At 42.4% G+C, this 13,526-nt stretch overlaps 1 protein-coding gene across 1 annotated transcript in view; it reads right to left on the reverse strand.

Moving 5' to 3' along the window:
* Positions 1–13,526, reverse strand: part of VWC2L (von Willebrand factor C domain containing 2 like) — a 90,840-nt gene that overhangs the window by 45,135 nt on the left and 32,179 nt on the right. Inside the window, exon 3 of the mRNA XM_088675084.1 lies at positions 2,748–2,904. Coding sequence (XP_088531210.1) covers positions 2,748–2,904 — 157 coding nt within the window. The remainder of the gene's footprint in view (positions 1–2,747; positions 2,905–13,526) is intronic.

Consider the following 13,526-nt stretch of genomic DNA (forward strand, 5'->3'; position numbering starts at 1 on the left):
CATGTGGGAGGCACGTTCGCAACTTGCAGCGGTCGCAACCCGCAGCACCACATCTGCACACGCATGGGTCGTGATTCAGCGCTTCTGTGCATGCACAAAGCACATTTTTAAAAATTTAAAATAAGCTTTATTACTTATTAAAACATCAAAAAATCATAACAGACAAACACATACAGAATGCAAACATGTACAGAAAGCAAATTATAACAAATCATAACAAATCATATCAACACAAATCATAATAACCTCCATCCAACTGAAGTGAAAAAAGGAAGAAAGGAAAAAAAAAAAGAGAATAGAGGGAGAAACTAGAAAAGAAATATAATAAAAATCAACTTCCTATCATTTTAATATTGTTTCCCTCTCTCAATAAATTACGTTTACCATGCTTCTTCCTCATTGAATATAGATAAAAATAAAAGGTATCATGTCATTCTTAAATTATCTTTATGCTTAACTTCTTGTGAGTCTTACCCTAGCCAAATCACCAATTTTGTATTTATACCCTCTTTACACAAATAATCCTCCACATATCTCCATTCCTCTTTCAATTTTTGTTTTGGGACACTCCTAATTACCGCCGTCAATCTTGCTAGATTCATGAATTCTACCAACTGGATTGATGGTATTTTATCCCCCTTCTAATTTTGAGCCAACAACATTCTGGCTGCTGCGCCGGCGTACAAGAGAATATTTTTCCTATCACTCGGGATATTATCAGGTATTATGCTTAATAAAAAGATCTCTGGCTTTTTCTCAAACGTCATCTTCAGCATTTTCTTCAATTTTTCATAGAGTTCTGACCAGAATTTAAAAACCTTACTGCAATTCCACCAACAGTGGAAATAATTACCGTGGTACCTCTACTTACGAATTTAATGCGTTCCGAACACACATTTGTAAGTCGAAAAAATTTGTAAGTCGAATACCATAGGAATGCATTGTGAGAAAAAATTCATAAGTCGAAGCAACCCTATCTAAAAATTCATAAGTAGAAAAAATCCTATCTAAACCGCATCCAAGATGGCGGACGGAGCTCCGTTCGTAAGTAGAAACATTCGTAAGTAGAGTTATTCGTAAGTAGAGGTACCACTGTACCTATTTGTTCTTTGCACTTCTAGCATTTATCCGAATTATTCCTTTAAAAAATTGCTAATTTTTCTGGCGTCAAATGCCATCTGTATATCAATTTCATCATATTTTCCCTAATTCCCATACAGGCCGTAAATTTCATATCCACCCTCCACAAATTATCCCATTGACTCCTATAAATTGTTCTACCAAAATCTTGTGCCCATCTTATCATCACTTTTTTTACTTCTTCGTCTTTCATATCCCATTCTAGTAAGAATTTGTATATTTTTGAAAATGGTTTAATAGAATTCTCAATCAATAATTCTTGTAATTTGGATCCATTTTTGGAAAATCCCATTATGTTTATTAAATACGCTTTGAATTTGATAGTAATGTAACCAACTCATACAGTACTGTTCAATCTGTTGATATGGTTTTAACACATATTGGTCATTTTCTTTCACTAATAGATCTTTATATGTTAACCATTTTCCCCCTTTAGGTTCTCTGTTCATCGCTGTCATGCTTCCTGCCACGTTTTAGGTATTATCCCTTCTTCCAGGATTTTATTTACTAATTTTTGATATATCTCAACCAATTCATCCTTAACCAATTCATCTTTAACCAATTTAGCACTTCTGCATATGCACAAGGGCCGAAACCTGGATGTAACCCATTCGGGTACTTCCGGGTTCATGCGGTGCGCAACCTGAAGCGTCTGTAACCCGAGGTATGACTGTATTGTCACCCAGCACTCTTTTCAGACTATACTGAAGATGGTTCTAATCATACAGAGCAGTAAAAGTAAGCTTCTGGTCCTCATGTTTGCTAAGGCATGTAAGAAAATGTTCAAGCTATCTCAGCTACAGTTTGGGGCTTCATCACCTGCATCTTGTCTTGCTACCTGTCTCTGTTATGGCTGCCAGTTGTTTCCTCCAATCCATACACCACGTTCCAGGAGTCTAGCCGTTACTTGCCTTGCCCATTATCTCCTACTCCTGCCACTCTTCCATGCATCCTCTGCACTGGGGCAGAAGTAAAAGCACAATGCCACCTGGCTGCTTGACCTCTGTATGGCTGTAGAGTGGAGAAGGTGTTAACACTGGCATCAGGATCTATTATCACAGCAACCAGGAATCAGATTGCTCTTAGCCAGGGCCAGATTGAGGTTTGATGAGGCCCTAAGCAACTGAAGGTAAAGGGGCCCATTATATGCCCAGCTGTCCTTTGTCAACAAAAAATCGCCGCTGTTTCTTGTGTTGAATATATGCTATATGTATGGTAATTTATGGATCTAATAGGTATCTAAAGCCATTTGCACATGTTGCCATGCACCTAGTCCATGCTGAATGTAGGCACCCTATATATAGAAATGAGCAAACCAGTAATATTTTAGGGAGAAGGCTAGCAGGCGGGGCCCATTACTTACACTGTAGGAGCCTACACAACACAAAATACTGTTGCTGTATGTAGGTTTTATTTGTTTTTTATCTATAGCTTGTTTAGCTTATACGTAAATCCAGCACTGTTCTTGGCACAAGCTTAGCACAAACTAATTCACAAAGTTTGTGTGGAGCTACCGTACACTTACAAGTCCCAGCTTTTCCTAATGAAGTTAAGCTTCTAAGTGGTGTACAGAAGTTTATTTTTTTAAAAAGAACACACACACACACATTCTTTTTTATGTATTGAAAGCTTACCATTTTTGCAGACTGGACAACACTGTTCTGGTTCATAGACTGGGTTGACACATTCAGGAACGGCACAGTCTGCTACAACACAGTGAACTTCATTGCTGGGCTCACAGCGACACCATTCACATGGAGAGGGCTAGGAACAAAGCTCAAATTAGCCCATTTTTCCCCTTCTAGTAGCGCCATCAGTTAGTATTATTTATATCTCAAGACATAAAACCCACTTAGCTTATTCATTTGACAATATGGCACATGCACATCATGTAACAACAATGAGCTTTACTTTATCGACAAAGTTCTGACAGTTCATGCTTCCAAGGAGTCAACAAAAGTTCCATAGGAGGGAAGGGTGTGTGGAAAAAAATGCCCCTTTCTTCTCCTGCCACTGCAATATTGACCAGATAAAGGGTTAGGATTTCACCATTGTTGTTTGACCCAGAAGCCAACTTCCCCATCCTAAAGGAACACGCATATGTCCTGAGGCTGGGAGGACAAATTAACACTGGGCAAAGCCACACCATACACCCAATGCAATGTACAATAATCCTGGATATTTTAGCCCCCCCCCCCAGCTAGAGTTCCTAGCACCCTTAATAAACCACAGTTTCAAAGCTTCTTTGGGGGAAGTCATGTGCTTTAAATGTGTGCTTTAAATCTATGGTGTGGATCTGGCCAATACTGTATTGAGGAAAGACTGGAGCAGAACCTCCAGTTATATTTCCCATAATTTTCGTACTGCATTTTAGACCTGAGCTAAAATTGCAGAAAGACCACAAGTGCTGTTGCCGTCTGGTGAATGTGGCCCAATTCTACTTTGCCATTTTAAATTCCCTGCAGGGTCCTGGACATAGCCATGCTATATTGGATCATTGCTGGAAATTCCAAGTGGCCAGTCCAATGGTCTTGAACTGCTGCAGAGTGCAGTGCACTGCTGCTACTCACTGCCAGCGAGCCCATGAGCATGGGCCCTGACCTTGGTGGGGGGCACAAGTTGTCAGGTAACAAAGCAGGTAGCACTTTGCCTGGGGCCACCTCAAACCTGGAGCTGGCCTTGCTAAAACAAAATTCCCTGTCTCATTTTCATTGTTGTAGAGAAGTGCCCCTGTTTTCAGTGGAGTTCTGACTATGCACTTAAGAGTCTATTTTTCACCCAAGTTCTGACACTAGAAGCATGGGCATAGCCAGGATTTTTGTTGCAGATTTTTATTTATTTGTATTGATTTGTGGGAACAGCTGTCCCCCTGCCCCCCTCCTTGGCTATACCCTTGACTAGTAGGCTGGTTTTTAAGACTTCAGAGAACCATGCACTCCCTGATTAAGTCAGCAGGCTTAGCTGTTAAACAAAAAGTTCTCTCTCATTGAACATGCAAATTCTCGTATGATAACTAAAACTCACAAAAAATTGCCTCAGCTCTACATGTCAACCTCTTGGTTATTTATAGAAATATCTAGAAATAAGATCTGTAATAAAAACACCTTATTTGTTTCCTAGACATGTAATGCCCGCAGGATGAAAATGTGTGACTCAGTCTGAAAGACCCTCTGACTGGACTCTTCTCCAGCCTCCAAACCCTTCCATTGATGATGTGCAGAGACAACTCATCTCATCTAAATTCTCCTGGCTGCCTCTGTTGCTTTCCAGAAAGATAAGGCACCTGAACTGTAACCCACAGGGGCACAGGGTGTAGTAATGGCTCCTGGGGTGGTGCGCCTGCCAAGGCGCACACACACAAGTGTGCCTGCCCCTCCAGCCCAGCCCTCGCCACCACCATGCAGTACTGGCACGCTTGAGAAGCTCACTTGGAAACGCGGGAGAAGCACCCATTCCCTCCAGCCAGCCCTGTTTCTTCAGTGGACCTCACTCGCCTCCTGGGAGACGGAAACATAGGGCTCCGATGGGGCACCCTCAATGGATGGAAGCCCTTTGCACATCTTTCTACATGCTCATCCTGTTTCATGGTCTATTGACCATAGATGGCAATGTACCAAGAGCTTGTTTCCACAATCACTACCTCAGGATAGTTATCTAAGGATCCCACTCTGCCTGATGCATTTTACAGAAGTAATAGCTCTACTGTTTCTTAAAACTTGCATTTTTCTAGAATAGCGTAATATGTATGGGAGGGGATGCTCCAAATCCATACTCAGCTATGAAATCCCTTGAATGACATGGAACACTAAACTCTCAGTCTCACCTACCTCACCAGGCTGTTCCGAGGGTGCTCTGATCTATCTAATATTGCACGGTTTTTACTGGGACAGGTCAATCTGGAAAGGACATTGTTCTTGCAACTGACTGCACTCTTGCATCTAGACCAAGGATGTAGATGCACCAGGAGTCAATGTCTACCTAAAACAATGTTTAAAATCACTTTAAAACATTAACACTTATTTACAAAAGTTTTGTAAACAGGTTAATACATTGGCAGGATTTTAAGAACACTTGTTATTTTAGAAATAGTGTAGGAAATTTGAGGTAGAAAAATAATATGGAGTAGAAATGATGTGCAGTTGAAAGCACATTTAAGGAACCAGGGGAGAGGGGAGAGGGAAGTCACAGGATTCAGAGAATCCCATTTTATGGATTTGATATTGCTTTTATGTATATTTTTCTTTGTGGTTTTTTTTGTTATCTGTGTTGAAAATCTAATACAAATATTATGAAAACAAAACATTAACACTGGTGCCATGAATGCAGTTTAAATTAAATGAAGAAGGGGTGAATATATACCGTATATTATGGCGTTACAGTTTTTGAATGGTGTTGCTTTCTCTGCTACATGAATTGCAAAACAATGCTAAAGTCTTGCAGACATAAAGCTCTTTGCAGTTCACCTCGGAGATGCTCCATCTGTCTGGAATCAAACAATCTGTTCCTAAGAAATTCATGTCTGCCCCGAAATGAGCTAATTAAAGCTTCGTCTCCTTTGTCTCAGCGCCTACAGTCTCTAATCCTTATCACCATTCTGCTTCCTTGCGACTCTGGCAAATTAGATAAAAATCAGTAGTCCTTAAGCAAAAGGAGGAATCTGTGGGAGGTGGATCACCCTGTCTAATCATCATTCTGTCTCTATGTTCCCTTTGATTTTTGCCATAGAAAATTATCACATACAAACACACACATACGCACACTTTAGTGACTAAGACCCAGGGATGCTTTCAGCTAGTTTCTGTGGTATAACAGAGACCTTCCTTCATCAGCACATCCTGTGGGATTTCTTTTTCACCAGAATATTACACTCTTTTCAGAGATGTCAAGAAATGTCTTGCAAGTTTCCAGTGGTGCTACAAGCTAGCTGCATATTCTGGGGATGGAAGAGCCTCAAATAGATGTGGAAAATGCCCCCGAATGACTTTGCTCTGAGTAAATGAGACATGACAGATGTATCTTTTTTGCTTCTGTGGTGTTAGTGTTACCTGAAAATGACACCAGAGAGAAATAGGATATTGTATGACACGGAAAGCAACTGTCCGGATGAGAGAAAATCACACCACTGTATGGCATCAAGAAATGTTCAAATCTTTGGAGAAGGAGCATTTTTGGAAACAGTTCTGGACCTTTCCCCTCCATTTATTTCCCACACCATCAAATCTTGAGCTTGTTTTTTGTGCCGTGCAAGCAAATAAATCTCCCCCCACCCTGTTCCAAACTCATACTATTTTCTCACTCTGGAAAATTTTTCCATCATCCATTACCAATACCATTGCTTAAAATTATGAAGCCTTTGCACAAGAATCAATACATGCCCTTATCACTCTACTCCCAGGCCTTGAGAAACAGAAATATGTCACTCTCAAAGGCTTTCATAGGTCCTAAGCAGAAGTTAAAGACGTTCAGCACCTTATATAAGAGATAACAATTGTCCAAATGTACTTAATGGGGCACACCTGGACCTCACTCACAAGTAGTCACAGTGGCTAATAGCTGCCAGTTGGATGGAAAAGACTGAGATGTGATGCTCTCTCCCCCCCCCCAAGAAAAATAGGTGTAACACCATGAAGCAGATGCCACACACAACACAAAATGCTAGGCTGTGGGAGTGTCTCTTCCACAGACTTGAAGCAGCTGCAGGGGCTGCTGCAGTCAGGAACCTAAATTGTGTGACATGTCACATATATAACAGCCTTTACTGTACTGTAGCTTCCCTTGGGGAGTTCTCGGCCTTAATCCACAGTTCCTTTAAAGAGTCATCTTGGACTCAGTTACATTAGTAAAAAACCAACAAGCCATTTTATATGCATACTAGCTGGCCCTCCCACGCGTTGATGTGGGTTATTTGTGTGATTTCCCCTTCTCTGTGCCAATCCAGGACGCATCCCTGTGATTCCCCCACTCCTCCCCTCACCCCCAGCTTATCTCTGTGATTCCCCCCTCATCCCCCTCCCTCATCCCTGTGAATCCCCCAAATCTGTCCTGATCCATGACCTATTATGCCCCCTCTTTCCCCCTGGCTTATCCCTGTGATTTCCTTCCTCTCCTCCGTCCAACCCCCCCCCCCCCCGTTATCCCTGTGACCCGTTCATTCTGCACACAATCATTCCCTCAATGCGTGTGTTCTGTAAAATTTTGCCCTGTCCCAACCCTGACTCCCCTACCCACGTGTGCTATGTGAAATAACATTTATTCTACCCTTGTCTGAAGCATGTCCATGACTTATATCCAATCTTTCTCTTGTCATGGAGCCTGTTTTCACGTCCCGGGAGATCCAGGCTCCCACAGGGGCTTTCCATCCAGTGCCCCCAGCCCCTCTTTCCTTCTGAAGTCGAAGGTGGTGGTGGGCATCTGCGGATGAGACTGCATCTTCCCATACCCCCCCCCCCCGGAAGACTTCGGGAGGCTGCATACTCCCATTTACAGCCTCGTAAATTACCCCATGGGAACTGGAGAGATGGTATTTTCAGCCATCTTCTACGGCGATCCTCGCCATCATTTTCTCTCTGCTCAGCTGAGGTGTGAGTTTGGATGAAAGTTACCTCAGAACCAGTGTCCCTTAATCTCATCGCACCCCTCCTCACTCACTGTCAAAGCCTCCATATAGCCCCTGTCCATGTACTCTTGGACTCTCCAGACCTGCAAGACCTTGGCTGGTCTCTCAGGCTGGCTCTGATCAAGGTCTGTGCGCAGGTTTTGACTCTTTAACCAACTTAACATTTTTGGTTGAAGGTGTGTTTTTAGTCTTCTCCATTTTCGGAACATAAGTCCTTTCAAAACTACCGTAATCAGAAAGGGTTCTATATCATTACGCCTCTGGTATTTGGGAATTTCCCCCTGTTCCACTGAGAGAACTTGCCCACTTCTCTGTGGTGCAAGCAACTCTGCCCTAAGCTGTATCTCTTGCATTTTAAAGCAAAACATTTCTTTTTAATGCTCCCTTTCATTTTCATTTTCTTCTACCTGAATTCTAGCTAATTTCTCTCTTTCCTCCACCTGTATTTTCACTTGCCCTGTTTGGCTTTCATCTGTTTCATTTTCATCATTTCGAACTCCTGACTGGAACTCAACCTGGTATTACTTTCTAACTAACGAGGCTCCTTCCTCTAGCTATAAGAAAGCATATTTTTATGTGTATAAGATGCCCCCATGTAAAATATGACCCCAATTTTTTTGAACCCCAGATTAAGAAAACATTATTTTAAACATCAAAGCACCAGTACCCTGAGCTGTGGGGTGTGTGTGCGCGCGCGCACACAGGCAGCAGCAAAGCACGCCTCACCAACACCCGATATTCCCCAAAGTTGTTGAGCTTTCTGGGAGCAACAGTGGCTCCAGCCCCCCTGCAGCCCCCCTGCTACCCTACAGCCACAATGCAGGCAGAAATGGTAAGTGAAATGATTGGCAGTTCCAGCAGCTTCTTCACGGCAGCCGTGGGAAGGTAAGCGGTGTTTTTTTTAACCCCTGTGGATTCGCACAGAGAAGGTCTGTATGAAAGGAGGTGGTCTTTCAGATATTTGAGGTCTATGTTATGTTAGCAGTCCTGCACGGGAGACGAGCCTTTGCAGTGCAGCTGATAACATGCATAGCATTGCAAAATGCAAGCCGTGTTTCCTACCATACAGACCCGCCTTCATGAATCTAAAAAGGAATAATATTTTGTGGGCAAAATAACTCCTGGCTCTAAAACCACAGGGCCACACTCTAGGCCCAATAACTCCAATTAATCCATACCATGCGATGTATTTTTTTATGCTGTAAACCACCTTGTGATCTTCAGATAAAGGGAGGCATATAAATGTAACATTTTTATTTTTTTAATTTTTTAATTTTTAATTTTTTTTTTTTACAAAGCCGTTTTAATTACATTTCCACTTCAGATCCACTGTCCCAGAATGACCTGCCTCTTTGCAATCACAATGAAGGGTGCGCCATTCATGCAATATTCACTACAATGCAAAGAGGCTTTTGCTGTCCAGAACTTTCTCATTCCCGCAACAACCTTGAAAGGGAGGTCAGAATTATGTCCTCTTTACAAGTGGGAAAATAGGTGAATTGCCCAAGACCACTCAGTAAATCCATGGCTGTCCACTAAGGAATCCTGTGACTCCCCCTGAGTTAAGAGTCTCAAAAATAATATTGTAGAGTTGGAAAAGTTTCAGAAAAGGGCCACCAGAATGATCAATGGGTGGAGTAGCTACCCCAGGGGTCCTCAGACTTTTTCAGCAGGGGGCTGGTCCACTGTCCCTCAGACCTTGTGGGGGGCCGGACTATATTTTGAAAAAAAATATGAACGAATTCCTATGCCCCACAAATAACCCAGAGATGCATTTTAAATAAAGGACACATTCTACTCATGTTAAAACATGCTGATTCCTGCACCATCCATGGGCTGGATTTAGAAGGCGATTGGGCTGCATCCGGCCCCCGGGCCTTAGTTTTGGGACCCCTGAGCTACCCTATGAAGAAAGGCTGCAGAGTTTGGGAATTTCCAGTTAATAGAAAAGGCGAGGAAGAGGCAACATGATAGAAGTTTATGAAGTCATGCATGGCATGGAGAAAGTGGACAGAGAAAGGTTTTCTCCCTGTCTCATAACTCTGGAGTCCGTGGATATGCAATAAAGCTAAATGTTGGAAGATTTAGGGGAAATAAAAGAAAGCGTAGAGCACTGAATAGTCAAGTGATGGAGCTCAGTTCCACAGGAGGAAGCAATGGCCACCAACCTGGACGACTTTAAAAGAGGATTAGGCAAATTTAAGGAGAAGAGACTATCAATGGGTACTAGCTAGGATGGCTCTCCTCTACCTCCATGCTTCTGAATTCCAGTTGCTGGAAACCAGGGGAGGGGAGAGGGCTCTTGTGCTCACACTCTGCTTTCTGGTTTCCCTCAAGCATCTGGTCGGCCACTGTGAGAACAGGATGCTGGACTAGTTGGGCCATTGGCCTGATCCAGCAAGCTATTCTTATGTTCTTTCGTCAGACTGGGAAGACTGAAGTTCAAATCCTTCTCCAACCACAAAGCTCACTGGCTGAGCCTGGGTTCCTCGCTGTCTCTCTGCCTTACCTATCTTGGGTTGCTGGGAGGATAACATGGCAGGGGGAACCATGCAGCCCCTGCTTGAGTTCCTTGAAAAAGAGTTGAGCTATAAATGTAATCAATAAATCCTCTGTGCCACGAGGAGCCAATTAAGAACAGCATGCAGGGATGAGACTAGAATGAATCCTTCCTCCGATACGTTTATTTTCTATGTGAAGTGTGTGTGTGTGTGTTGTGGGTGTGTTTAAATTAAGAATTATCCAATCGTGCAGTCAACTGTGCAATCTGAAGTGCTACACCCCCAAAATGCTTTGCTGCTTGACTCTGCATAAACTAGTCTTGACTGCTCATTTGCACATTCAGATAATCAATTAATGCTACAATAAACTAGAAATGAACATATACGTATGAATGACTGCACACCCTAATACAAAATGTATTTCAATCTATATACATTTAATTGTGGTTTAAAAGGTATCAGAGTGTGCTTTTATCCATTCTTAATATAGCAAGTGGTTTGAGATACATTAACAGAAATGTATAATAGAACCCCATGGTTCTGTTCAAGCTTCTGCGAATCTCAGATTTAGACCAAATACAACAGGTTTCAAAAACAGGCTCTCAGAGAATAGCTCATACCTTTCAGGAATTTGTCTAGGCTGTGTCAGTAAATACCAAATCTTTACCATGGTGCACATGACCCCCCCCCAATAATAATTTAAATCTGTTGGGTGCAGATCCTACAAAGTTTTCTGTACTTCTTGTGGTATACAAATATAATAAATATTCCCACCCTGTGCTTTTGGGAGAGCAGAAAGTGAACTGGGAACTTTGATCTTCATAAACCTCCATCATGTTTGCCTTTAGCTTTTTCTTCTCTGAGCCAAAGAGATGTCATATTTTAGGCTCTGCCTATGATGAGAGCATTCCCTATTCCTATTCATTTGTATTTTTCCTTCCAGGAAAAAATGTCCAGTTGAATTATACCACTTTTTAGGTCGGACGACTAGTGCATGCAGTATGTCAAAGGGACTCATGACACATTTAATGGTCTCATGATATTTTCCATATTATGCCCTAATTGCACTAATTGTACAGTTGCATTTGTTTCCTAATTATGCTTCATCTGCCATTTGACAGCTGCAGCATATTGCAGTTCTTCCTCTTTCCTAAACCTTCGGCTCAAATCTGTGTTGTTTGCTATGACAGGACATCGGCAGCAGATCACTTTGTTAGTAACCACTGGATTAGGCTCACAAATCTCTCCTGAAGACAGGCTTTAGAGATAGGCTAAAGAAATGCTTTAACTTGAAGATAAAGTTCAGTGGAGCTTGCTCCCAAGGAAGTATGTACAGGATTGTAGCTTGACAAACAATAAGTCCTTCATGTTCAAATATATAAAAGGACGTCATATAGAGGAGGGAGAAAGGTTGTTTTCTGCTGCTCCAGAGAAGCGGACACGGAGCAATGGATTCAAGCTACAAGAAAGAAGATTCCACCTAAACATTAGGAAGAACTTCCTGACAGTAAGAGCTGTTTGGCAGTGGGATTTGCTGCCAAGGAGTGTGGTGGAGTCTCCTCCTTTGGAGGTCTTTAAGCAGAGGCTTGACAGGCATATGTCAAGAATGCTTTGATGGTGTTTCCTGCTCGGCAGGGGGTTGGACTGGATGACCCTTGTGGTCTCTTCCAACTCTATGATTCTATGATTTCTATGATTGGAGAAAGTCACAGGTTAAAGAGCTGAGAAATGGCCCAGGAACTGGTGGGGAGGGACATACCTCCGGCTCTCTCCCTCCCCCCCTTGATTTTCATGTCAACTCCATCTGTTTTAATCCCCTTTGGGCTTCTCCTCCTCAGCTACAGTTCAGCTCCAGCTGCCATGGCTGTTTCCTTAACATTCCCAGGCAAATGTCACACATGGGTATGTGCACACTGAGGGTGAAAAGGTGTTTTTCATAAATTGTGTATGAATAAAGGTGTTTTGTTAGTATTAGGGGTGTTATTTCAATATGGTTGGTTTTGAGTTCCCCAAGGTATCAAACAACAGCATTGATGTAGCGCTGATGCTGTTCCTTCGGTTACAAAACAGATGTTCTGACACATTGTGTTATATTCTGATAGGAATATGAAGGATGCCATTTATGAAGGATGCCATTCATATGTAGCACTTATAGGTGATAAATGACACTTATACACAATACTAATGTTCAGGTATATGTTGAATCTCTTATATGTGATTCACTAAGATGTTTTTCTTAAAAAGCAGAGACATCACCTTGCCGACAAAGGTCCGTATAGTTAAAGCTATGGTTTTCCCAGTAGTGATGTATGGAAGTGAGAGCTGGACCATAAAGAAGGCTGATCGCCGAAGAATTGATGCTTTTGAATTATGGTGCTGGAGGAGACTCTTGAGAGTCCCATGGACTGCAAGAAGATCAAACCTATGCATTCTTAACGAAATCAGCCCTGAGCTCCCTGGAAGGACAGATCATGAAGCTGAGGCTCCAATACTTTGGCCACCTCATGAGAAGAGAAGAATCCTTGGAAAAGACCCTGATGTTGGGAAAGATGGAGGGCACTAGGAGAAGGGGACGACAGAGGACAAGATGGTTGGACAGTGTTCTCGAAGCTACGAACATGAGTCTGACCAAACTGCGGGAGGCAGTGGAAGACAGGAGCACCTGGCGTGCTATGGTCCATGGGGTCACGAAGAGTCGGACACGACTAAACGACTAAACAACAACAAGATGTTTTTAAGTCACAGGAATAGTCTGAGAACCAAATGTGATCTTATTTTATAATTGATGATATATTTAGTATGTCTAATGCAGGGGTAGGCAACCTAAGACCCAGGGGCTGGATGCGGCCCAATCGCCTTCTCAATCCAGCCCGTGGACAGTCCGGGAATCAGTGTGTTTTTACATGAGTAGAATGTGTCCTTTTATTTAAAATGCATCTTTGGGTTATTTTTTGGGCATAGGAATTCGTTCACCCCCCCCAAAAAAAGTCTGGCCCACCACATGGTCTGAGGGACAGTGGACCGGCCCACAGCTGAAAGAGGTTGCTAATGGGTTTGAATGGAGTTATGAATGGAGATACGGGTATGTCTGAAGGAATGAATGAGAACCAGATGGCTGGTGGCTTTGAAGAATTAAAGATGAGGAACTGAAGAATTAAAGATAAAGAACTGATTGAATTTCAACACCTAGGACTAATGAGTTGAAAGCGAAAACAGGATGGACAAAAATGGACTGCAATACAAAGAACCATAATCAAACTATTGAATAT

Source organism: Zootoca vivipara, chromosome 1 (genome assembly GCF_965207765.1).
Source record: "Zootoca vivipara chromosome 1, rZooViv2.hap1.1, whole genome shotgun sequence".
Lineage (NCBI taxonomy): Eukaryota > Metazoa > Chordata > Lepidosauria > Squamata > Lacertidae > Zootoca > Zootoca vivipara.